General features: G+C 37.6%; 1 protein-coding gene across 15 annotated transcripts in view; it reads right to left on the minus strand.

Annotated features, from left to right (window-relative positions):
• Nucleotides 1-27,804, minus strand: part of SLC4A4 (solute carrier family 4 member 4) — a 396,171-nt gene that overhangs the window by 68,472 nt on the left and 299,895 nt on the right. For all 15 annotated transcript variants that reach the window (XM_023637993.2, XM_070263715.1, XM_070263714.1 and 12 more), the window contains 2 exons: nt 12,920-13,053; nt 6,059-6,330 (listed from right to left, as the gene is read on the minus strand). In XM_023637993.2, the coding sequence (XP_023493761.1) occupies nt 6,059-6,330; nt 12,920-13,053 (406 nt within the window). The remainder of the gene's footprint in view (nt 1-6,058; nt 6,331-12,919; nt 13,054-27,804) is intronic.

Raw genomic sequence — 27,804 nt, forward strand, 5'->3', positions numbered from 1 at the left:
ATTACCTGCCACTATCTCAGCCTTAAGTCTTAAAACAACATTAATAGAAAGTTTAATAATTAATTATTAAAGTTTTCTTATAACAAGTTTTCTTGTTATAATCATTTTTGTTTCCCTAAGTATTTTTACCAAGCCTGATGCTGGAGATTTTCAATGTAATTAGGCAAGTTCAAGTTATGACACTCTTCAAAACACGGACACCCTCTTCCATGTTCACCTACGATACTGGAAGTTAAACAGCTGAACTACTATCCACTACTAAGCTGGATATATTGAAGCCATTATTTTCACAAAAACTTCTCTTCCATACCCACCCGTCAGTACATTTAGGATATGTATAGACCTTGTTCTGGGATACATCTTCCAAATCTGTGTTTTATACAAAGCTAAAGCCAGAGAATTATCCAGATCTGGCGACTATCCCAATTTATTCCTTCTCCTCTTCTGATTCCTATAAGCATTATACAGAAACTGCTAAAATATAGGTTAGGACAGTAAAAGGAAACTAAAATGAAGAGTCTTTCAAATATCTATAATTTTCTCAAAAGACTATACTACCATGAATGGTAAGATATCAGCTGTGCTGAAAAAATATCCTCACAAACAGAAGCCTATGTAATGCTACACCAGAAGGCCTCGTAATTCCTGCTTAACCACTGGTCTATGATTTAAATGTACTTTATAATATAAAGAGAGAATGACACATAATAAAAAAAATACATAAACTATAATGCAAGTCATGGAAGATAAATTAGGATTATCTTTTATTTCCTAATTTTCTTTTAATGGACTTTCTAATTATGAAACACATATTGACTATAATATGGGACCACAGGAGACATGATCCAGCATTTTTTTTAATGATTGTAACATATTGGCGCATAGCACTATTAAGATAATAGAAAAATTATATAGAAAGAAATGGTAATAACATTCCACTCTAGTGACAGCCATTTTAGAACATTTGGAAGCCTCCTTATACGCCATGAATAAAGCAAAGGCGTGGAAAGGGAAGCCATGGCTACTTCCAGTCACTTGACTTGGTGTTACAATTTCACACCAGGGAAAAGCCTACCTTCTTCTTAGAGTTTTACTATAGACAATGATGCACTTGCTGCCTGAGAAAGGTTTTATTTCTTTGCATCATTCACACCTTATTAAGCATGTTCTCTCAAACAGTCAACAATGAACCAGTAAAATATATCCTTTCTGTTAACAATAAAGTTTAGTGTCTAACCCCTTTGAGGTGATTTGTCTTGCTTTTCTAATTTGTTTATCATTTTTAGCAAGGCTTCTTTCCCCTCCAGATACAAAACCAACACCTGTTCAGGAAATTTACTTTAACCCTTTCCAAAGTATTAACACGCCTTTGAGTGTATAGTCATTGCAACTTTGACACATTCAGCAAACGAACACAAGCACTAGAGTAGAAATGTATTAAGTCTGGGTCAAATGAAAATCTGACTTTGTTCATTTAAAAGTAGTTAATATTTTGAAAACAACACATTTTATAAAAAGCCATGTGGGTATATGTGTGTGCGTGTGTGTGCGTGCGTGTGTGTGTGTGTGTGTGTGGTGGGTATTCTACTTCATTGCAAAGTAGCACAGTTCTTAAAAAGGAATGAAATAGACGCTGGTAAATTTCTGTCGCTGGCAGAAGGGGAAGGAAAAAAGAGCAGGGGAAGGGAGAGAAGGAGACTAGAAAGAGGAAGGAAGAAAGTCCATGTCCGGTTCCCTATATACAAAATTCTAGCATTTACGTTTTTGAATGAATTAGATAAATTCCTCTTAGAAGAACAGAGTACCTCACCTGCAGGACTTTAAAGACTTCCTCTGTAAGACTACGGACAGTGTACAATACTTTTGTAGGCTGAGATTCAGTGGGATAGCATTAAATTATCTGTGGTGCACTGAACTCCTTAAGATTTTTTCCTTTTAATGTGGCTTCAGTGTTTCATATTTATCTACAACAGCACACTAGCTTTTAATCGTTTTGGTAGGCTTCCAATAGAAGCCTAGTTAGTATTTTTCTCCAGGAAAATTTCAGGGAAAATTAAATGTTTGAACCCTTTACAGGAATACAACTAAAAGATTAAATTGGCTGGGGTATCTTTTGTAGGACAGTGAGAAATGAGAAAAAGAACAAACTTTTACTCAGTGTCTATTAGATGCCAAACACTCTTACATAAACTAATTTAATCCTGAGAGTAACCTCTGAAAGTTGGTACGACTACTAACGCAGCTCACAGATTATGAAATGGAGAGATTAGGTCATTATTAGCCTAGCCCACGGTCACACTGCTAGTTACAGCTGAAATTCAAACTCAGTTTCCAAAGCACGTATTGTTTACACTTTATCACATTAACAATTTTGTAAATTGGGATGTTAGTGATGAACTGAAATATTGTGAATTGTCCTTCAATTGGATATTCTTCAGTTTTCACTTCTGGCTTTTGGACTGAATCACCTTCTTTCTTATACACCTCTGCTATGTAACGATCACGGCACAGTGGGAAATAGAACATCTATTCCCTCTACTTTAATTCGTAGCCATCCTATGTCTAAGAAAAGGAAATTTTAGCACAAAAATCATGCCTCCACCCTGACGGATGTGTCAAACTGCATGGCTAATTCTCTTTGTAGTACTTGCAACTGAGCTTCCATAGTTCTGCTGTAAATGAGAACCTAGATACAGGACTTGGGTTACCGAGCAATAGATGGCGGTGAAGAAGAGAGAAAAGGCTGCATTAAGAAAAGGAAACTCGGGAAGTGATGAAGTTTTATGGAAGCAAGTGAGAACAAGAAAGATCAGGAAGGAAGCAAGGAGGAAGAGTTGACTTCACAAAGCACAAAAAAACCCACAATATTATTGTGGCTCTGAATAGAGTTTTCTTAGTGATTAAGTGACCCCTATTTCCTTTCCTGTAAAATCATTTCTCAGTTTGCAGGATCACGACTCCATCTGTGCAGTTGCTGGTTCATTACTACACACTGTCCCGGTGTTGAAAAATAAGTCATCTGCCAGTTTAAATATTATTGACTCGATGACTGAATTCTTTTACTAGGAGTGCATGTTGCGATGAAAGTCCAGTCTTTTGTTGTTTTTAGAATACTTACTCTAGCTGTACATGCAACTGTATTATTCTCTATCATTTTTCTGTCTGCTATCAAAAAGTACTAAATTTATGGTGGATCTATGCAATCTGCTATCTGAAAGTATTAGGTTATCGGAGGAATATACAATCATTAATCTTAAGGAGTTTTGTAAAACATTAGATTGTCATGAAAATACAAATATCCATTTGCCTTTCTCCAAACCACAAACAGATTTCATCTCCATAGGTTTAAAGAATGTCTCACATTCACATACATAAATTTCACGAGTGCCACTCATCTGAACAACTCCAGAAATATGGGGTGCAATCAACAGCCTTGTTGTGGAACAGCTCACTTGCCCAACACTGTTTGCTTCGAAGGGAGAATGATGAAGACTGGTTTGTCTGTTCTATCATTCATACTTAAAGGTTACTTAATAATCTTAAATTTCAATGAATAATAACATCAATAATAATGGCCGTTAACATTTAATTATGTATTATATGTTAGAAACTGTCTTGGGTACTTTGTCTGTAATACCTCATTTTTCCCTTCAAAACAATTCTACAAGGTAGGTAGTATTATTAAACCCATTTTACAGATGAAGAAGGTGAGGCTAAGCTACAATTCTGTAAGGTAGGTACCATTATTAACCCCATTTTACATATGAGGAAGGTGAGGCTAAGCTACCTTGGGAAAAAGAACTTGTCCAAAGTCACACATTGGGCATTAGTCATACTTGGACTTGAATACAAGATTTTCTGACTTCAAAACCTGCTACACTGCTTTGCTGGTCCCACCCAGAGGGAGTAGGAATTGTCAGAATCCTTCTAAGACAACTAAAGAATGAATGCAAGTTTCCACTAGCCTCAGGCAGGTATCGGGTTGACACTAGGTGGACCTTTTCTGAGACAGGTGTACTGACAAAGCCTTCATCTGGCTTTATGAACACTTCAACTCTCAGAACAGCTGAGTAGCATTTTTTTTTTCCTTTAGGAAATCTTGGTATATGATTACTCAAATATGCCTAAGAAGTCAGCTTACAGACTTTTCCATAAATAAATAAATATACACATATAGATAGATAGAAATAAATAAACGAAAAAGAAAGCTCAAAATCCAACAATTAAATATGTCTGTGATCCAGATTTTGTGCTTTTGAACAAGTAGAGCCTGACTTCCTCCGAAAGTCCTGGATGTATGATTACAGGGAGCTTCACCCCCTTTTCTCCTAGAAAGAGCTCTACATAGACGTGTAATAATAATTTTTGTGTTTCTCTGGGGAGCATATTTAGTTGATTCCAATAATAATATCTATCATGAATTGAATGCTTACTCTTTTCCAAGCACCTTTTAAGTAATGAAATATTTCTAATCACTATACATCTTAACAATAATAGGCTTTTATAACTATTTGTCATCCATATTCAACTGAATCTTTAAATTTCCACTTTGTACCTCTCTCTGCTTTGCATTTAAGCATGGATTTTATTTTAATGTGTGCTGATTTTCCTTAAACAAGACAAAAGGGATCCATGAGTACAAAGTGCAGCAATGCCCTATCTTTTCATCAGTGAGACTGCCTGATCCATTTTTAGGGAGATACGATTCTCTTTTCTCTCACCACTCTGGGTGCATATGGGTCTTCCTAAGATTTCTCCACCAAAGCGGCAGAGAAGAATGCAGATACACCACCACAATATCTGGGAATAATCTGACACAGCCTGCCAGAAGCAAAAAAATTCATTGTATCTTGTTTATTTTTAAATTCATAAGCATTTTGCATTCTATTCTATAATATAACCATGCTTGTTTTACTGTAAACATTGAGAGGTTTTTTTCCCCTCAAAATCTCTAAGTAAAAGTGGATATTGCCTGAATATGCCCCAGGTTTGCACAGCCCTCAGAACAAGGCTGTATCTCTGGCGTTACAAGAACTTAGTCAAGAAGCATGGATTGTATATCAAATTTTATTTTAAGGGACATTGACCTGAAGCTAATTGCTTAACTTGGGATCACTAGCACTATTACCACTTCATTGTCTGACACAAATGTCTACCCCTATTCTACTAGAGCAGATGGAAAGCAACTTTCCGCAAAGCGAATCTTCTTTTCTAGACACCTTCCATATTATAAAGTAATGATGAATTACTCCAAGAAAAAACTCCAAAGACACAAGTTGAGCACTTTTTGTGAAAAAGTTCTGATGCTGACTCAGGTTTGGCAAGATGGATGGTAAAGTGCTAAGATGTATAGAATCATATTCCCTACCCAGAAGTTACTTTTACATCTTTCCTGACTCTACAACATAAATATTCTCCGAGAACATAACATTTTTTTCTTTCTTTCTTCTGTTTCTTCTTTTCCCTTCCTTTCCTTTCTTATTTCCATTGTCCAGCAGAGATGAACTATCAGGCTCTACTTTACCACAAGGTGACCCTCAGTCTGAATTTATTGTTTTAATTTCCCATGCTTCAAATTATATAAAGTGAATTAGTACCTTGTCTCTTCTATAAGCTTAAAATAATCTCTTTAGAGTTCACTTAAAGGAAGAGATTTCTATAGCAATAAGGAAGCAGAAAAATACGGAATAGTAGTTCAGAGAACTAGGTTTGCCTGGTCCTTATGTCTATTAATAAATGTACCTGGGTTCCTCAACTTCAGATAAGATCAAGAATACTGTGCACAAAATTTCCTTGCAAATATTTCACTTTGAGTTAATTTCAAAGTATTGAGCTAATTATGTTCATAGTCCAGAACTCCTTTCATTTCCTGATTGAATCCCATGGCAAAGATACCTCCTGCAACAAAACTTCAAATCCACGAGGAAGGTTTCTCAGAGAAGATAAAACAAAACGCTTTCCTGAGGACCATGATGTCATGTTAAAAGTCTGTATGCATGGAGCCTACACGTTCCTCCAAACATAGGCTAAGCACAAACAAGAAGCACGACATCCTCACCTGGGTCAGGTGGCACACAGGCACAGGAAAAGTGAGTATTGTAGCCCACTTTGAAGTCGGAGTTGATGGGGTAGTAATCAGCTAGCTTGATCATCTTCTTGAAAGCATCATAAATAAAGATGAAGCTAATCAGAGAGGAGAAGCCCTCCTCAGTGAAGCGAGTGAAGTACTGAACCAAGAAGCTGGCATCGGTGGCTACCAAAATGAGACACAGGAAGGCTGACCACAGGCCAATCCAAAGGCGAAATTCCAAATAGTCAAAGTTATGGTCCCTGGAAAGAAGAAAGAAAGGTATTTAGACTCCTCCTGCCCGGAACACAAAGAATAATATATAACTACCCAATGACTGCAGAATGATTGCCAAAAATACAAATCACTTTTAGCTACTGGATATAGCTCATTCTTGATTTTACCCAGAAAATATTAATTTTAAGAATTTGGTCTAGTGATATTATTATGCTACCATAAAGAAATAATTCCAGAAGTTTGAGAAAATCATATCAAAAGTAGTCATACTATTTGTATGTTAATAACTCATTAATTTTCTCATTCAATAAATGTGGTCCCTGCCTTTGTAGAGTTTATAGAATAAGCAATTTGAAAAAATAACATTGGTACCCAGTAGGCACTCAAGAAATGTTTGCAAGCTTTACTGGTTAATAAAGACACAAAGATGAATAAGTTCTGTGTCGCCAAGTCATCACAGTCTACAGAGGAAGACAAATTGATCAACACAATCACTCTATAAAATACTAAGTGACATCTAACAGTTCCCATGGAGTGTCACAGAAGAAAGAGTAACTAATTTTGGCTGGCGGGACAGATGAAGTTGCAGAAAAAACTCAAGGCATTGAAGTAGGAACTTTCCAGACACATCAGGGGGAGTCAAGCGAGAAAGAGGAAAGAGCACTTAAAAAGGTGGGTAGCATGAGACCGCATGTAATGCCACTGCCCATAGAGTGTCACCAACATGAGGAAAAGGGATTAGAAACAGGCTAAAGTCAGATCAAGGAGAGCTGTCTTGCATGTTACAGCCAGACACCATCATTTCTCATGATGCTTGCCCACAGACAAGAAGTTGTCTGTGAAGCATCTCATGACTACCTTTTTTCTGTCTGTGCCTGTCCCACAGCAGTCTTAGAACAGGTTGCCACCATCTAAGGAAGCCATTGTTTTTCAATGCCCTCTCCATTTCTTACAAATGAATTAGTTTAAGATTCACAACTAGGAAAAGAGGGTCACGTGTTGACATTTTCCATTTCATACTGATTCGTTTAAAATTATGTGGAGAGTGCTTTACAATATTTTTTCTCATTATTTACTTGTGATGAGAAAGCACATAGTAGTAGTCACATTCCTTGTATGAGAAAAAGAACTAAGTCAAGGATGCCTGCTTGAAGCTCTACAGCCCTGCTCTTAGACAATGAGTTTCTGACGATTGTTAGCCATGTATTTTAATACTTTCCTGAAGGCACTGTATCAACACCTTCACCACCACCAACCCAGTCTGCGCCACCAAGGAGTCTCTGCCTGATTGTCATAAGAATGTCCTTATTGATATCCACACTTGCCCTACTCAAAGGCAGTTTCCACATTCCAGCCAAAATGATCTTATTAAATGTGAATCAGACACCCCAGTTTAAAACCTTTCAATGCTTCCCACTGCTCTTAGCTCTTACCTAGCACAGTGCCTGGCACATAGGTTCCCAATAAAGACCTGCTAAATGAATTCAGACATGCCTGCGACTTAGGACTTGACTGAGACAGTTACTGACATTGGCCTATGAGCTATCACATGTCATCGAATGATGACTGACTGAAAATTTAATAGAATATTAGAATTAAAAGTTCCTTAGATATGGTGATGGCTAATTTTATGTGTCAACTTGGCTGGGCCATGGGGTGCCCAGGTATTTGGTTAAACATTATTCTGGGTGTTTCTGTCAGGGTGTTTTTGGATGAGATTAACATTTAAATTTGCAGACCGAGTAAAGCAGACTGCCTCCATAATGTAGGTGGGCCTCATCCAATCAGTTCTTCACCTGAATAGAACAAAAAGACTGGCCTCTCCCCAGCAAGAGAGAACTCTCCAGCAGACTGTGTTGGGACTTCACCTGTAATATCAGCTCTTCCTAGTTCTACAGGAGACAGCCTTTGAACTTGGACTGGAACATCAGCTCTTCTGGGTCTCCAGCCCACTGGCCCACCCTGCAGATTTCGGACTCACGAGCCCCTATAATCATGAGAGCCAATGCCTTACACTAAATCTCTATATGTATACACACATCCTATTCGTTCCCTTTCTCTGGAGAATCTTGACTAATACAGATACCAATTAGTCAAATTTGCCTCGTTTTATAGATGAGGACATCAAAGCTAATGGAAGTTAAGTCACTTATCTAATGCCAAGGTTTTAACGGCAGAGCTGGACAAGAACACAGACCTCTGTATTCTTGTTCTGATTTTTTAAAAAATTGCAGCACGGTCCCCCTATCCTACTTGTATTTAGTGCATGATAGGGTGGGCCTTAAAATCACTGTCCTTTGTTTCCCTCTTCTCGCCAAATCACAAAAATTGAAATACTTTACCAAAGCAGGAGACTATTAACACTGGATTGTTATGTTCTGTGGATTTCCTGGAATCTTTCTGAAGACACCCCTTGCATTCCCTCTAGTTCCCTTTCCATCTGGAACCCCACTGTTTAATCCTATGCAGGTCTTTGTAAGACAAGTAGACCATAGAAAAAGCTAAATTCTAGGAATTTGAGATAATTTACATTATCACAGAATGAGTCAGTCTCAGAGTCTCTGAGAAAGAAATACAGTTTTATTACCTCTGAGCCAACAGACTTTTTTCTTAAAATAAAGGAAAGTTTTAAACAATCTCCTAGTTTTGCTTCCCTAACAAGACAAAAGAGCAATCCTGATTCGTTCTAAGAATATCAATGCTTGTTTATAGAATTGATGCTTACAGGACAGAATGAGAAACAAATCCATTAACTAGTAATGGTTAGGAATACTATCAGTTTTAATGCAAAGGAAAAAAATGCATAATGTAGAAACTTAAATCTTAGGACCTAAACAATATACGAAACTAGCTGCTCTAAAATACTTAAATACTCCCAGCGTAGTTCTAAGAATAACCCAAATAAAATCACTAAAAACAATGACACTTCATTATGAAAGTGATATGTTTACAGCAAGAAGAAAGAGGAACCAGAGATGAGAAACTTTTTTAAACAAGTTGATCAACAGTAATGACTACCATAAAATGGCAACATTACATTCAATAAGACTATCAGTCCTCTTGGTGCCAAGTTTAAATAGCAATTAAGTTATAAAAAGTAAGTGATAATAGAAGCAAAAGAAACTATGGTGAATTAGAAGGAGAAAATGAATTTATGTATCTGGTATCACCGTGTTCCAGTTTTGATTTATAGTTTCTGAGTAACACAAAACCAAGGACACAGACGAACTGAAGAACTCATATTTGAAACATACTACAGAGGGAACGGCCCGGTGGCACAGCGGTTAAGTTCACACGTTCCACTTCTCGGCGGCCCAGGGCTCGCCAGTTCAGATCCCGGGTGCGAACATGGCACCACTTGGTACGCCATGCTGTGGTAGGCATCCCACATAGAAAGTAGAGGAAGATGGGCACGATGTTAGCTCAGGGCCAGGCTTCCTCAGCAAAAAGAGGAGGACTGGCAGTAGTTAGCTCAGGGCTAATCTTCCTCAAAAAAGAAAAAAAAGAAATATGCAAATATGCTACAGAAATTAATGTTCAGCCACTGACAAATAAATATGAACTCTCTAAACTAACTGAAAAAACTCAGTAATATAATAGAAGAAAATAATCAGTTGAAGGCCTCTAAGTAAATTGTTCAAAGAATATAAGGAAGAAATTATTGAACAACCAAATAACAAATATACAAGCTAAAATCCAACTTTAATTATGAAGTTTCTGCATGGCTTAGAACACATTGTTAAAACTTCTTTTAGATTTCTCACTCAAGAAAAAGAAAAGGAATCGAATTCTCCATTATTTGGATAAAATGTGTAAAAACAGTGCAAAGGAGACTGTAGAATTGGGGAAACAAAACTAGAAGTGTCTTTTGGAAAGTTGTGAGCTGTTTGCCTCATTCTGCTACTAATTTTAAAAAGTGACAGCTATCATTCACAGTCCTTTATGATTCTCCAGTTTACAGGGCAAACATTAAAACCTACATCTCGTGTCAGAGATGTATCTGGGGATTATGTGGAGTTACTGTTTGAGTCCACTGATCCTACAAAAGAAGGATTCATCTGTCTCAAAAAATGGTAAAATTATGTTGGGGAAAATCTGGGCAAAACAGAGTCAAACAGTTTCTTTACCGAAGGACTTCTCAGATCTCTTAGTAAGCTAAAGGGTAAAGTGAGTTACCAAGAGCAGGAGATAATATACAGCACTTCCTAGACATATTAGAATCACAGAAGCTTTTTTTGTTTTTCATAAAATGGCTAATGGGACTAGTAATTGATAAAAAACACTTTGGGAAATAGTGATCTATGCAAATACTCTGTATCTAGACAAAATATTAGCATTGCTGTTATAATATAAAAGCAAATGATACAGCATTATAAATAAAATAATAAGATTTGCCACATAAGCACCACATGTTACTCAGTGACGGATTTAAAGCACGGTTTCTCAAATGTTTCTTGTGTTGTTTTACAACTGTTTTCAAATAAATCACTTGGAACTATGTTTACATTACCAATTATGATGAAACAGAAGAGAAAGTGAGAAGGGAATTTGCTTAGTGAAAGGAAATAATCTCTATCCTACAATTATCTAAAGTAAACCAGGATGCAAACATTTTCTGTAGATTAAGGCTCTGATCACATTGCATCCAATAAATCTTTCTGCAAAGGTTGTGCATGTTTGTTCCTGTTTATAATACATGCTTGTTTAATCTTTCCATAAAGGCTTTCTTGTCTCACACAATGTTTTCTTAAACATATAAAAACTCTGACTCTTTCTATAAACTGACATTAACAGAATTCTTTCCAATGTTCTTCTGAGAATTATGATGGAGGAGGGATTTGTGGTAATGATCTACAGAAAACTCACAACATTATTTGAAATTTGGAATTTGAAATTCTCAGAAGACCCTCCCTGATGCTGTCAACCCAGTTTTCAAAAAACTAGTTTTAAATCCTCATTCCCTCCTCTATCTTGCGATCATTTTGATGGCACACAGTTTCAAAGACTATACATGAGTCTTTAAGTCCATGAGGTATCATGTAAGTGATGACATTTCTAACATTAAAATTCTAAAAATCTAGAACGATATAAGAATATGGAAATTCCAACAAGGAGTACTAGCCAGTCGTATGAATGTCTGCAGTCTGTCTAAGGACTGTGACCTGCCAGTAAAGGCGCGTCTCTCTTAGAGGTATCAAGTTCATTAGAAAGAGGCCAGAAGACCCAATTTGATTTTGAATCTATTTGTATGCTAATGTGGCCACTTGGATAATTCACTTAACTCAATTTTCTCCTTCTCTAAATGATCCATTAGTTTCTAAAAGAAAATATTGATATCATAATTGTCATGCCCATTAGTAGCGTCTAGTGACTCTGTGAGAGATGTAGGCTCTGGAACCAGAAAGGGGGAATTCAAATCCCTGCTCTGCCAATAACTGGTGATGTAACCTTTAGCAAATTACTTACCACTCCACGCCTGCTTTCTCATCTATAAAACAGCATATGGTCCCCGCCTCACAGGACGGCTACAAGAATTAAATGAGGTGGTACATATAACGTGCTTAGGATAATACTCAATATATGGTCAGCCCTCAATAAATGTTAGGTATTATTCAGCCGAGTCTTGAAATGTACCTTTAGTTAAGAACACTGGAATTGGGGTTAGGAGCAGTGGATCATAGACGCATCCAGTCTCTGGCATTAATGAGCCATGTGATCTTGAACAAGTCATTTCATCTCTCTAGTGTGTCAGTCAAGATCATGGCAAGAAACAGAAGGCATTCTCAAGTGGGATTCTGAGGAAAATTTAATAAATGGGCTATTTGAAGAGGTGTGAGTAACAGACAATGGCGAGGCACTCAGGGACTAGCAACAGCAGGAAGTCATTTCTACTTCCCAGCTTGAAAAGGCCCAAAGAGGAACAGAGTTGCCAGAGCCTGGTGAGGGCTAGAGCCAGGGTGGAGAAGCCACCTGACAGGGGCTATGCTCAGGGAACAAGACACTGCCAGACTGTGGTGGTAAAGCAGAGTCAGTGAGGAGTGGGGAGGCAGATATACTCTGACTTCTCTCTCTCTTCCTACCTACGGATGCTCTGCACTAGCCAGACCCAACAGGAAGCCAGAGGGCAAAGGAGCCTGGGTGTTGTAGTCCACAGGGTCTGCCTCCTGAGACACAAAGCAGGACAACAAGGCAGGGAATAATGGGGGAGAGGGCAAGCAGATAATATGACATATGGGGCTCAGTTGAAACAAATGTAAAATGAGTGCTGGACTACCTAATGTTTAAGCGCCTTTCATCCCTTAAATCTTAAAATTCCCACATTCTCAGGGCCGGCCCCGTGGTGTAGTGGTCAAGTTCGGTGTGCTTTGCTTCGGTGGCACAAGATTCACAGGTTCAGGTGCCAGGTGTGGACCTACACCACTCGTCAGCCATGCTGTGGCGGTGACTCACATACAAAGTGGAGGAAGACTGACACAGATGTTAGCTCAGGGCTAATCTTCCTCAAAAAAAAAAAATCCCATATTCTCTTCTACCTAATTACTATTCTGTGCTCTGTCTAGACTACGAATGCTCTACAATTAATCCTAATTTATGATTAGATATGTATATACATACTTGCTGAAATTAAACAGAAGCCTCTCAAAAACTAGCACAGGTCCGGTGCTGCTCAAAATAGTGAGTGGTTGACCAGCAAAGAGGCAAAAGATGGCTCCAGAGACAGCTGTGCCCAGGAAACTCTCCAACACGCCCTAGTAGAAAGAAAACATAGGTGTTAAAAGAAACACATCTTTTTCTTCCTATGTATGACGTCACTAGGGAAATTAAGCCACTTGAATATGCTATTAGGAGGGCTGTAGCAATCATATCAAACAGATCTGAAGAATAAAGAGCCTTACCAGTATGAATATCACCATTTCTTTCACTATACACATGATTTAGTCATTCTACCATACTCCAAGGGCTGAATTGCTCCAAAGAACTATAGTGACTGTAATGACTGGTGGTTGACCAGAGACAACAAAAGGTGACTCCAACCCATTCTAAAAGATCAGTGGAAGCGTCTGCACATAAAATCACATTACACAATCCCACCAAGTGGGTAGATGTCATTTAGTCCTTTGGGTGGCATTTTTCTTTGTGGTTATCTTCAGGGTCTGTTTGAGCTCGACTTCACCTTGCACATAGCAGGTACTTATAAGTAGCTACATTCCATGCACAAAAGCTATTTTTTCCCAGAGGAAAGGTTTCCATGTGGAGGAGGGAGCAAATGGGACACAAAAAGTGATTTGTCCTCTATCCTGCAATCACTAAGACATCAATTCCAAAAAATAGTCTTATTAGGCATTCATTGTCCAATGTAAACACACAAGAGCTTCAATTTACTTTATCTTAGAGGAAAAAAATGTGCAGAGACACGAACAGCTAAACCTTTGTGGCCATATCTCCTTGTAGTTATATCTCTGGAAATCAACCCATTATTTGCCTTTAGCATAATAAGAACAAAAAAACAGGAGCTATCAACATCACTGACTTATAAAATCATCCCAAATTTCTTAATCAAATCATGTGGGATCAGATGGCAAACTAGCCTGTTTCTTATATTTTTCATCATTTCAAACTTCAGGTAGAAAAGCACATGTTTATTTGTGGGAAGGTCCTTTTGTAAACTTAAAATAGCATTTTATCAAGAGGTGATTTTTAAATATAAAGAGGTGACAGAAACCCTTTATTCATAATAAGGCTATAAATCTTAACCACAAAACCTGTGAGATAAAACATTTTTCAAATGAGTAGATAAAGACATTCTATAGCTTTAAAAGACACACAATCATCTTTAGTGGTAAATTAATTTACATGGTACAGGTAAATTATGTGATCTTTCTAACTTTACGTGTATACTAAAACAAAACGGTACTAGGAAGAGTGCCCTCTTCAACTGAACGATAAATTATCTATTCATAGAAGTATGATTTATGTTTACATAAAACAAGTTACCTCTTAATCTAAACCACCCTCTGACGAGAGTAGAGTGAATTTCTGGGGAATCTGAGATGCCCCTCAGTCATTCCCTACCCCCAACCCCCAACAGTTAACATATCCATCTGTCAGCCTCACTAAGTCACCTCTTCCCATTTCCTCAAAAGTTCTCCAGAAACTTTTCATTACTTATCATGTAATATACACAAAATGATTATAAAGAAATTGATTTTTAAAAATCAACTTACAGAACTAAATACACTAAGTGCCATCTCCACTCAAAAGCCATCCTAGGAGACCCCTATTACAGTGTTTATTCAAAATGTTTCTTACACTGCTTCAGAGCCAACAATATTCTCCTTAGAAAGACACTGGCAATAGCACATCCTCCTCTTTTAAGGGTATAGTTCAATTCAGGAAGTCCTTTAGACCAGTACTACATAATAATGTGGTTGTGGTGGGGATGGGGAAAAAAACAAGGGTTGACAAGTAATAAGACTGCCTTCTCACATGGCGAGGGGACACATTCCGAAACAACTCAGAAAAACTACTGTCCAAGAAGTCTAGGTTTGAAAATCTGCCAGAAGGGGACCCTATTTCCATGGATGTGAGTTCTACTGCGTGGCTGAAGGGTGCCATCTCGTTATTTTATAGCCCTTCCACACATAATCAGAGTATCCACCTCATTCCTCCTCAGAGGGCAGAAAGCAGAATAACAAGCAAGGCTAGCAGAACCAGGCTGCAATGACGCAGAGAAGAAATTCCCTTGTGCCCAACAAATAGTATTAGTCTTGATCTCTTACATGTGAAGACAATGAGATTCAGGGGGGTTCAATGATATGAGCAAATGCATATTCAATGTGCACAACAAGGCTTTGGAGTATGGGTACCTGCCCAACCACTACCTCACCCTTAGCAAGAACAAAAGCTGTGCCTTTAGCTGGGAATTTCACAGACATGCAGTTTTTCACTCCCTTTGCATTGACATTGGGCTTTTTATGTCTTTATAAATTATCTTTCTTTTTCATGACTTACTTTAGTGTGTGTAACATGAAAGGGCAGAACTGGAATGCTCCACGTGGCAGGACAAGTCACACTCTGGGTATGTGTGATAAGCAAAGTTACACTGTATCATTCTTTATCAAGCATGGAGGAGTGCCTATTTCTCATTACTACTGCAGAAACAAAACACAGCACAGACTAGGTGTAAGAGAGAACAGGAAGGAAGAAAGGAGGAATGTGAGATTAACAATTCTCTACTCGATTTGACAATGCTGTTAATTTCTGTGAGGGCACGAACAGGGTCTCCGGGGTCAGCATGTTTCTCTTCCTCCCATCGTGCTGTACACTGTCCCTCCACGTGCTCCAGAGGCACACAAGAAACGCTAAAGGAATCGAAGAAGAAACACCCAAATTGCCCTCTAGGTTCCACTAATCAAAGGGCAACAGCCATTGTTGCTCATTCAGTAAAGATAACAACTAATTTCTTCCAGAAAATCAGCTTTGATTTATGGAAGCCATGTGACTGTTAAAAGGCAGATTATTTTTAATTCAGTACTTGATCCTTTGGTAAGTGCTAGTTTCCATTCTGTTGCTGACAATTTTGAAACAGAGACAGGTGATTTATTATACACACTGCACTGGAAACTTGCTTAAACATAGAGATGCTTCCAGAGTTTCTGAGAAAAGAACTATTTTAACCACATTTTGACATGTTACTCTTGACAATACAGAAATTTAAAAGATAATCTCGTGCAATAAATAACTTTAGTTTAACTGTAACTAGAATTTAAAGCAATTTATAAGGTGAACTATCAGAAACCCCTTTTCTGATTTATTATATTCAGCATTCACTATTATAAAAAAGGAAACCAATGTGTGGATGTGTGTATTTTTCATAGCTATAATTCATAAAAAACACTTCTACACCTGATTTCTCACAGAGGAACAAACTCCCTAGCAATTCATGAGAATGCAGACGGCTGAGCTCTGAAGTGGTGCAGAATCAGGCTCCACAAAGCGCTCCAGCTCCATTTTGGTTTGGCTTTTCTTTTATTCCATTTCTCATCAAGAGTCATCAACAGTAGAACAGGAGAAAGAGCAACCAACCAGCAGTCAGGAAATCTAGAGTCTAGACTTCGTTCCGCCACCAAACACCTGATGATCTTGGTTATGTCACTTAACCTTTGTCAATTTTAGTTTCTTCATGTAGGAGAAAAATATTGAGATGATATACGTACAACAGTGAACTCTGGAGTCAGGCCATCTCAAGTCGACATCTAGACTCATTTACTCATTGACATTTAATCAATGTCTTGAAGCAAGTTACTAAGTCTCGCTAAGCCTCATACAGTTAGTATGCATATTAGATTGATAATGTATACAAAGTGTTTAGCATAGTCTCTGACAGATTATATGTTTTTCATGAATAGTAACATATACATAATGTATTTATTTAGATAAGGAACTTGAACTAGATGATTTCCATGGTGGTTCAGCACAGAGCATGTCTCGGAGTCAGGGATATCTGAGTTTACATCTCAGCTCCAGCAGTCACGAACTTCTCTAAATCCTAATTCTCTTTTCTGTAAAATCAATGGCTATTTCACAGGATAATTATTTGGACTAAAGAAGACAATAATATATAAAGAGCTAAGGATAAAGTAGAGATAAAATGTTAGTTCACTTTTCTTCACTGCTTCTCATCCCCTTCCTCACAACCTACCTCCGTTATTTCTCTTTTCTTCAAAAGAGGAAGGAGATGAGAGAGAAACTCAAAGGAGTGACATGAAAAGAAAAGACAAAGATTAATTCTCAGAGGAAAAGGGAAAAAAAGACTCTTTAGATGCTCGCTATTTCCCAGATCAAATTCTAAATCAACAGAAGCCTTGGGCAACACTATAGCCATTGAGAGTTGTTTCTTTTCATTTCTTGTGTTACTAAACACATGGAATCAGCTATCATAAAACAAAATAGTTTGTTTTACTTGACCGCAATGAAGTAAAAATCCACATCTGAAATAATTTGTGAACATTTTTCTGCTGACATCAGGGTATGAAGTTAAACGAAAGATGGTCCTTGTTTGACAAATCAGCCAAGAAAAGCAGCACACATACCATAATAGAAAAGTCATGCATAAAAGAAATCAGACCCCTGGGAGCAAGATTCTGAAAAAAAGAAAGAAATTCAACCATGATTGGTAACACCAGCAGTTTACGCCTTTGAGCAACTTGTGACAAGGGCTGGCAGGACCATCATGCCTGTTATGGCTAATGCAAAGCAAGCAGGTTCAAAAGATGACAAAAGATTAAAAATTAAAAATGTGTGCTTCAACTTTGACTTTATTGCAATTTAGTATATTTACATAACACTAAAGAATAATGTTTGTTGTTTTATGTCCTTTTTATTAAAGAATTTCTTACTTGGATTAATAATTACAACCCTGTTTGGGAAGGTGGAGTGGCAATAATAGAAGAAAAGTGCCATAACTGTCCAAGAAAACAAAAGATTTTCTATTTCTTTGACAATTTCCCACCAAGTAAAACTTGGAAAACAAAATATTTGGGGGGCAGTAAATGATAAAGCATTCATCAACATTATTGTTATATTTCAAGCTTTTTTAAAAAAATTAAACGTTTCTAACCATAAAAAGAGAAATTTCAGCCCATGTTGGTGCTTTATCCAGACTGTGTAGAATGCTGAATAACAAAATTAAATTTCTTTAGATGAGCCTTGAATCTCAAGTTTAGCCAAGAAAAATGATGCAGCCTAATGCCACCCAAAGATGCCCATTGGAAAGAGGCAGTCAGATCTGAATTACCTGCAGGAGTTTTGATGTCAGGTCCCGAGCATAAGCCAAGCCACATGATCAAAAATAAGTGGAGGGGGCCAGCCCCATGGCCAATTGGTTAATTTTGCATGCTCTGCTTCAGCGGCCTGGGGATCACCAGTTTGGATCCCGGGTGTGGACCTACACACTGCTCATCAAGCCATGCTGTGGCAGCATCCCACATAGAAGAACTAAAATGACTTGCAATTAGGGTATACAGCTTTGTGCTGGAGCTTTGAAGAGGAAAAAAAAAGGAGGAAGATTGGCAACAGATGTTAGCTCAGGGCCAATCTTCCTCACCCAAAAAAAGAAAAGCATAAAAATAAGTGGAGAAATGATGCAAGTATCTAACTCAATTTGGGTCATATAAAAATTATCTGGGAAGCTTATTTTTAAGGAAAAACAAAACCCGATTCTTTATCTCCACCTTGAAAAATTAAATCAGGATCTCTGAAGATCAGGCCTGGGGAATCAGTGTTTGTCAAAGTTCCCAGGTGATTCTCATGTGGCCCAAATTTGAGGTACACTCATTCAAACAGCCTTCCCTCCTCATTCAAAATAAGCACCACCTGCCAGCATTGTTAAGGGGGGCATTTACACAGACCATTCATCTACACTGGGGAAGAAGAGTGGATCTACAACCCTCATTTTTCATTTCACCTCTGTAGCTACAGCCTCTAAATCAGTGATTTCTGCCCTGACAGATCACACCTGCCAAATCCTTATTGCCATCCTCTCTGCCTAAAAGTGCTTTGTCGTCATAAACAGGATTTCTGTTCACACTGCCCAGCAGGAACTGAAAAAAGATGGAAGACTTCAAAGACAGATTTTCTCCGTTTGAAGAAAAGTACGAGCCAAAAGCTTTGCCAAGAGCTTCAACTCCAGGTCTAATGGAAGGAATGGGCAAGACCACGGAGGCTTTGCAATATTTTTTTTGTTTGAAGAGCTGTGCATACGTATCCGGATCATGGGAAGTGCCCAAACATCAAATGCCAGTATAACCTTACACACAAATCAATCCCAGATGGATAAAAAATGTAAATGAAAACATAAAAGAACTAAGGTATGTGGATAAATATTTTTCTAATGTTGGGGTAGGGAAACTCTCTAAATATATCATGAAAACAAGAAACTATAAAAGATTGAAGATTCTGACTACATAATAATTAAAATCTGTACAGCAAAAGACACCATAAATAAAGTTAAAGATTTATGGTAGACGTAGGAAAAATATATTTGTGATATTTCTGACAAGCAAAGGGAAAATATTCTTATTATACCAAGAGTTCTCACAAGTTAATGAGAAAAAAATGAATGCTGAAAAGGAAAATATACCAAGGACACAAATATAAAGCATAGGTAGGCAATAAGAATGTGAAAGGATATCCACTCTCACTAAAAAATCAAATAAATTTGAATAAGCCATCATTTTTCAATCCACAGAATGACAAAAATGAGAATGCGGAACAAAATCTTGTTTTTGTAAGGGTGTGGGCAAGTGGGCACTCTTGTCCATTATTGGTAGAACTATAATTGGTATAACTTACGTAGAGTGTAATTTGAAATGAATATTAAAAAAACAAGCATATCCTACAATCACTCTGCTAGGAATTTACTCTAAGGAGGTAATTACAAAGAATGAAATGTAGTTAGGCACTACTGTTTGTTTATAACTGAGAAAATTGGGAAAAACTGAAAGTCCACTAATAGGGGATTTATTAAGCAAATTAAAGTACATGCGTCATGTACATAAATAGATGTCGTTAAAAATGATGCTCAATGGGGCTGGCCCGGTGGCCGAGTGGTTAAGTTCGCGTGCTCCGCTGCAGGCAGCCCAGTGTTTCATTGGTTCGAGTCCTGGGCGCAGACATGGCACTGCTCATCAAGCCACGCTGAGGCAGCGTCCCACATGCCACAACTATAAGGACCCACAACGAAGAATATATAACTATGTACCGGGGGGCTTTGGGGAGAAAAAGGAAAAAAATAAAATCTTTAAAAAAAAAATGATGCTCAAGATCCATATTGAAGTGGATAGACTTCTATGAAATACTAGTCATTTTATGAAACAGCATGTATATATGACCTCATTGATATAAAATCCTATATACCGATCTATCTGTGTACACATGCATTGCAAGATGTACAAAAACATGGTCATGAAAATGTTAATAATGGTTATTTCTCGATGATGGGTTTAAGGGCAAAATTACCTTCTATGTAATTCTTCTGTATTGTTTGCATTTTCTACAATGCACAGTTATATCTTATCAAAATAAAGCTATTTCAAAATAATTTCAAGCCAAACACCAAATAATTTTAGAATTTAGCATCACTTGGGATCCCCAGCCCACCCAAATCACTATCATTTTGTGATTACCAAAAGAATAAAGTTGACAAAGGTCTTTGAAGTGAAAAAACCCCCAAATAAGGTTCTGGTAAGTGAAATTTGGTCACAAATTACTGAATTTCAATAAAACTGGTTTAATTCAGGATTTGTACATGAAGTAAAGAAAATTATTTAAAGTTAAAGTTCCTTCCTGGGAAAAGAAACAGCCAGTAGACACTGAAGGTGAGTAAGCAATGCACAGCTCCTTACTTGTCAGTAGACATTTATTTTTTCCCACCCAATTGTATGATTCCAACAGACTATCCCTAACTTTTTGAAACTGGAATATATTTCTGGTGCAAATTAACATGCCACTTTATATTTCTACTTCAAGGAAGAAATGCATTTTGGTGCCAAAGTGCAACATTCAGTTAATTTAAAATGACTAAACAGTCCTTACTATAATAAAGCAATTATCAATTTGCATTAATCTTGCTGTTATAAATTACACATGATAAGCTTTGAAAAGAAGTGTCTATCTTATTGAGGAGTATCATATGTGAATAAGAAATGCTACATTTCCAACTTCAGCAGATTGATTAAATATTCTTAGCACAGCAGCATGTTAAAATAAAGCCTCAAATTTGGAGACGCCAGCTATACACGTTCCTTACATGAGACAAGTTCCCTCAAAATATGCTCTGTTAGGCTCCATAAATATCACAATATTCGCAGAATTCTAACAATCCTACTGTATTCTTTTGCTAAAAGGTTTGTGAAAATAGGACTATATTTACTCCTGGAAAAAAATTAAAATGACTTCGCTCAGTCTTTATTCTAGACTGTGCTCAGTCATTCACAATCAACAATGTTGATTTAAGTTGAAATACCTTTTAGTGCTCCATAAAGCTAAGAAGAAAAACTTTTAAATAACACAAAGACTTGCCACAAAGTATCAAAAAGTGCTTGTATATCAGAGTCTTGCCCATAGACTAAGCTATCCATAAATATTTAAGTCAACATTTAACAGTTTAATTAGAAGTATCTAAATGAATAGAACAGTATATCTGCTTAGCAACCAAGAAGAGAAATACAGTGCAATGAGTCACCCATTGACATGCACATGAGGCATGCATGGTCACAGAGAGTTTAGTTATGGAAAGGATATGTTTTTAGGCTGGTAAGGCTGAAAAGCTCTTGTTTGCTTGACAGTATGGCAGACACCAAAATGTCATTATGGTGGGAGTTACTGAAAAGGCTAAGAGTATTGCACAATTCCTGGACCTCCAAAGCCTTTGCTCTAGTCCTTTGTTGTTGAGCTCTAAGAACAGGAAATAGTCAGAAGCCAGAGCTGGATCCTAGATGAATGTAAGGCCAACTCTTGGCAAAGCAGTTCAGTCACTTCCAGAGCCCAAGCTAAACTTTAATTGCCCACACTTAACAAGGAAACCAGGAACACCCACTCTGTAAGCCTTAGAGTCCTCTCAGAGAAGCCTGATGGTCAAAATGCACATGCCAATGTCAATTTGGGGAATTCACAGTCATCTATGTTGCCATTATAATTTGATTATATTTGGAGCCATCACAGCTTCAACTGTTTTATTTTGAATATAGTTTGATGGGAAATGATCCATATGGCTCCCAAATCCACTTCTAATGAGATACATACGTACACACAGACACACACACATATATGTAGAAAGTATAATGATAGTCATATCATTATATACATCACGACATATATGTATATATGTCATTATTAAATATATATACCCCATTATATGTGTGTGAATATTAAATATACACATACATGTATATGCATATTTCAGCTCTGAAATAAATGTTCAAATGAAAATTCCTGTCTTTGAGCAAGCAAGACCTCCTGAACAGAAGCCGGCAGAAGAGTTTGCTTAAATAACAGCAGTGCAGTGACTCATCTCTGTTTTCACAACATGTTTCTACCCAGCACCCGTGTCTATTTGTAGCCTGACTATAAAGGCCCTAAGTGAACCATCTCTGAGCTGTCTGCCTTTAAAAGCAAGGACACTGTTCTCAGTTGACTCACTTGAGCTGCCTGTGCTTTTGAGAATAACCTACTGCCACATTTACGAAGGCTTATGATATAATTGAAGATTATTTCAGGCTGTGCCAATGTTTTTATGCTTAGACGTGATCTAGTGTTTAGAAAGTCCAATGAAACCAGGGGACTTCATTCCCTAAATAAGCCCATTACACACCACTGCTGGAATCTCTTGGGGTTATAGAAAAAGATCACTTCATCAATACTCTAGACCGTAAATACCATCAGAAGAGGGATTTTTATTACTTTGTATCCCCAGCACTTAAAATAGTGTCTGCAACACAGTAGACACTCAGTAAATATTTACAAAGGAATGAATCCACCTCTGCCATAGACCTATGAAATGATCTGGGTCTAAGCATCCACAATTCATCTAGGTGGTTCTGTGTTATTTATTTTCATGATTGTTTGTTTTATTGTGTCAATCTTCCACAATTTATTAATCAATTCTACTGTTAAAAACTATCATTTTTCATAATAGAAAAAAAATACCATGGTCTGTGCTGCCATGAGCTTTCTTCTTATTGCTCCCGGTGCACAGGTACGAAATTTTCCCCATGGCATACCTAGGAGTAACACTGATGGGTTGTGTGGTATGCAAATGTTCTGCCTTTCAAGATAATGCCCAATAGTTTTTCAATGTAATGGTACAAGTCTTCTTTGTGGAGTGTTATTATGAAATACATGGAGAGAGTGAGTTAAGGGTAGTACAGGTAATCAAATCTTCGAAATATTTTGCCGTCCTGATGTCAAGTTAGGAAGACTTCCACTGCTGGAGCATCAAAATTCAGTCTTGAGATACTCTTCAAATACTAAATCACCTTACTCCCTGGTCCTTAAAATAAATGAAACCAATAGACACACCAATCTAAGTCATCTACCACTGTAAGAAAACCTAACACAATGATTTTTAGGTAAAATTTTTCATATTAAAACACTAGGATATGTATCTTTACTATATAACTATTGAGTTGGGGGTATGTGTGTATGCTCTAGTCAATTTCTATTTATACAGATTAACCCAGTGCTTAAATCTATGCATCCATTTAATAATAGTATTGTTCCACCCAAAAGAAATTGATAATAGACTATCAGTTCAATGAATGTATATTAACAACCATTAATTTTCTATCCCTCTTTTTCAGTGTTTCTGCAACCCACTGTGACTTCTAGAAGTACCAAACTGTAGTACAGTCACACATCACTTAACGACAAGGATACATTCTGAGAAATGCATCATTTGGCAATTTAGGCATTGTGTGAACATCACAGAGAGTAATTGCACAAACCTAGATGGTATAGGCTACTACAAGCCTAGGCTCTATGGTATAGCCTGTTGTTCTTAGGCTACAAACCTGTAAAGCATGTTACTCTACTAAATACGGTAGACAACTGTACCACAATGGTAAGGATTTGTGTATCTAAACATATTTAAACACAAAAAAGGTACGGTAAAAGTACAGTATAAAAGATCAAAAATGGCACACCTGTATATGGCACTTACCATGAATGGAGCTTGCAGGACTGGAAGTTGCTCTGGGTGAGTCAATGAGCAAGTGGTGAGTGAATGTGAAGGCTTAGGACATTACTGCACACTACTGTAGACTTTATAAACACTGTACACTTAGGCTACACTAAATTTATAAAAAAATATATTTCTTTCTTCAATAATAAATTTACGTTGTCTTACTTTAACTTTTTTACTTTTTTCTTTTTTTTTTTTTTTTTGAGGAAGATTAGCCCTGAGCTAACTACTTCCAGTCCTTCTCTTTTTTGCTGAGGAAGCCTGGCCCTGAGCTAACATCGTGCCATCTTCCTCTACTTTATTCGTGGGATGCCTACCACAGCATGGGGTGCCAAGCAGTGCCATGTCCACACCCAGGATCCGAACCGGCGAACCCTGGGCCGCCGAGAAGCAGAACGTGTGAACTTAACTGCTGCGCCACCAGGCCAGCCCTGCTTTTTTACTTTTTTTTAACTTTTAAATTTTTTTTAAGTTTTTCACTCTTTCGTAATAACACAGCTTAAAACACAAACATATTCTACAACTGTACAAAAATATTTTCTTCCTTTACGTCCCATTCTACAAGTCTTTTTATCTTTTTAAAATTTTTAATTTTTTGTTTTACTTTTTTAAACTTTTTTTGTTAAAAACTAAGGCACAAACATGTATATTAGCCTAGTCCTAAAAAGGGTCAGGATCATCAATATCACTGTCTTCCACCTCCACATCTTTTCCCAATGGAAGGTCTTCAGGAGCAATGACATGCATGGAGCTGTCATTTCCTGTGATAACAAAGCCTTCTTCTGAAATACTTCCTGAAGGATCTGAAGGTTTGCTGAACCAGCATCACCGCAGACAGGTGAGTAATGCGTTGTGCTACGACATTACGACAGCTACAACATCAGTAGGCAATAAGAATTTTTCAGTTCTATTATAATATGATGGGACCACTGTCCTGGTTCCATTATTGACCAAAATGTCCATATGCAGCTCATAGGGTACTTTGCCAAGGTTTCTTCAAAGAAAAAGGCTTCAGAAGTGAGAGAAAAATATGTCTAATCTTTTTATTCAGAGAAACTTTTAAAATGATGAGTTTGCGGTTTGAGTGAAATTATCAATGGAGGTTACAAAATCTACTAATAAAATGATCAAACTCTGCGCAGTATATACCCTCATAGGTTTGCGTTAGATACTATGAATTAAGTCCACTCCCAGGAGTAACATCCAGCAATGGTCACTTCAGTGGATTACTTATCCTGACACGCGGAGAGCATTTCTGTTTCTCCTAAAGTCTTCAGAACCCAGAAATCATGTTACTCTGCCAGCAAGGCCCTTCCTGTGTCATTGATCACAGAGGAGAAAAACACCCATATTAACTACATATGTTACCAAACAGAATCCTATAGTTTCCCAAGAACTCACTTCTATGAAAATCAATTCACCAGGAGGGATCAACAATAGCCTTTAACAGACTTGTTCCTCATCTCAGACGCAGCGTTTGAAAGCTAAGTTTTATGAGTTTGAAAAGGAGTTCGATTCAGTTTAAAAAGGCAATGAACTAACACATAGGAAGTATCATAATGTCCCCATCTCAAAAAGAAGAATGTCCATTAAAAAAAAGTGTTTAAAATTATCTGCACAGGGGGCCAGCCCGGTGGCGCAGCAGTTAAGTTCGCACGTTTCGCTTTGGCGGCCTGGGGTTCCACTGGTTCGGATCCCGGGTGAGAACATGGCACCGTTTGGCAAGCCATCCTGTGGTAGGCGTCCCACATATAAAGTGGAGGAAGATGGGCACCGGTGTTAGCTCAGGGCTAATCTTCCTCAAAAAAGAAAAAAAAACTCATCTGCACAGGAAAGTCTCTATATATTCTGAAAGACAGAAAGAGGTTTTGTTCTTGCTATCCTCTCAAAATCACAGCTTTATTTTCTTAACATGTGGCTGCCTGTACTATCTTCCTCACGCTGGCCTCAAGGTGCTTCCCCTATGCTTTCTTTTCCACTTGTTTTCTTGAATGATCTGTTTTAGTTATCATTATGCTGTCATTTGGATGAAGAATAGCTGCCCAATTTGGATACAGATTAGATTTTATAAAAATTCTATTACTGACGTCACTATAACAATTTAATTTATTCATTCATGCCTTATGAATGAGGATAAAAGGAAAAATGCCCTCTTCGTATACTTCATCTCTGTGTCCTACCACATGTGGTTTCCGTTCCCTATGCTGCAGGTCTCTTACCAGGAACACACAGATAGGTGCTCGCAGGCCAGCACAATGTTATTTTAAAATGTTAATCAGTTGCCAATATTTAAAAATCACCAGACGTCACATAAGAACTTGAGTTTTCAGCCTCTCTTCGAAAATCAGAAAATAAAGTAATACTGAGGACACATACAGATGGGAACAAGCACAGCAGAGCAGCAACTGCCTCCTTCCCAGGGAGCATGAGCTCTTGGGAGTCATCACAGTGCCCAGCTGTGAGAAAGCCCAAGCTGGCCATGTGGAAAGTCCTCAGTCCCCAAGACATCCCAGCCTAGGCACCAGGCAGGTGAGTAAAGACACCTTCAGGCGACTCCAACATCAGCTGCCATCTCACTACAAGTGTATGAGGCTCAAAGAGAGAACCACCCAGCTGGGTCCATCCACCATCAACACCATGAGAGATAATAATAAAATGGTTGTTTCAAGCTTCTAAGATTTAGAGTAATATGCTATGCAGTGATAGCTAAGGACTAAAAGATAAAAGTGCTCTTAACAAACTAAATATAATTGTTTAAAGTAACTTCTCCCTTTTTACTTGGGTTAACATAGATATCATAGGTAGTCACCATCTTATTTTTGTGTTTAGGTAGAAATCTAAAACACGAATGCGCCCAGGGAAAAAATGGAAGTGGACAAAAGCAATGCTTTAGAATCAGCTGTATTTTTTTGAAATAAGCTGGCTGGCAGCGCTTACAAATGTCACGTAGGTTACACAGTATTAAGTAGTAAAGCAGAAGGACAGAATTTGAAAACGGCTTGAATCTGGTTCTTTTCATGGGAATATCAGGTTCGCTCATTACTCTGTATTTAGCACCTAGCATAATGACTATTTTTTCTTAATGACTGAATCAATTAAAAGTAGAGTTTTTTTAAAATTGATTGAGGGAGTCTAAAAATATCTTTTCTATCGATAAAACTTTAGCTATTATTGATACAAAAGGAAGGTGAATGCCATCTTCAAAGTAACTAACACATTGGGGTTTCATACAAAATAAGTCAAGCCAGTCTTTACAACTTAATGAGAGGCAGACTCAGGAATAGGAGAAACAACTCTTAGCTTGTACTCCTTAAAGCTGAATTCTACTGATAGATATGCAAATCCAACCTTGAGCAAAGCACTCAATTGTTTGATGTCTCTGTTTGCTCATGTGTAAAATGAAGCTAATCATGCATTCCAGAAAAGAGCGTGATCATCAGGTTTAACAGTATACGGTCCCTACATTCAAGGTAGTAGAAGATCTGAATCTTGTGCCCGGCACAAAATTAAAGCAGCTGATACGCTTTTGCCCAAACAGAATTGTATATCCTCATTTCCTTCCCTTCTCTTCCCCACTTGTGACTCAAGCCAGATTTCATCGAGCTATTTTTGTAATTACTAAAATGCTGGAAATACAGCAGCAGGCCAGAAGCAAAGTAAAATGCAGCATCCAGCAAAAGAAAGAAAATCACGCTGAGTAACTGAAAGGCCATCTGCTTCTAACCGAGCTGCAGGGGTGAGGAAGGCAATCTGGGCTGTT

This window comes from Equus caballus, chromosome 3, assembly GCF_041296265.1.
Source record: "Equus caballus isolate H_3958 breed thoroughbred chromosome 3, TB-T2T, whole genome shotgun sequence".
In the NCBI taxonomy this organism is placed as follows: domain Eukaryota; kingdom Metazoa; phylum Chordata; class Mammalia; order Perissodactyla; family Equidae; genus Equus; species Equus caballus.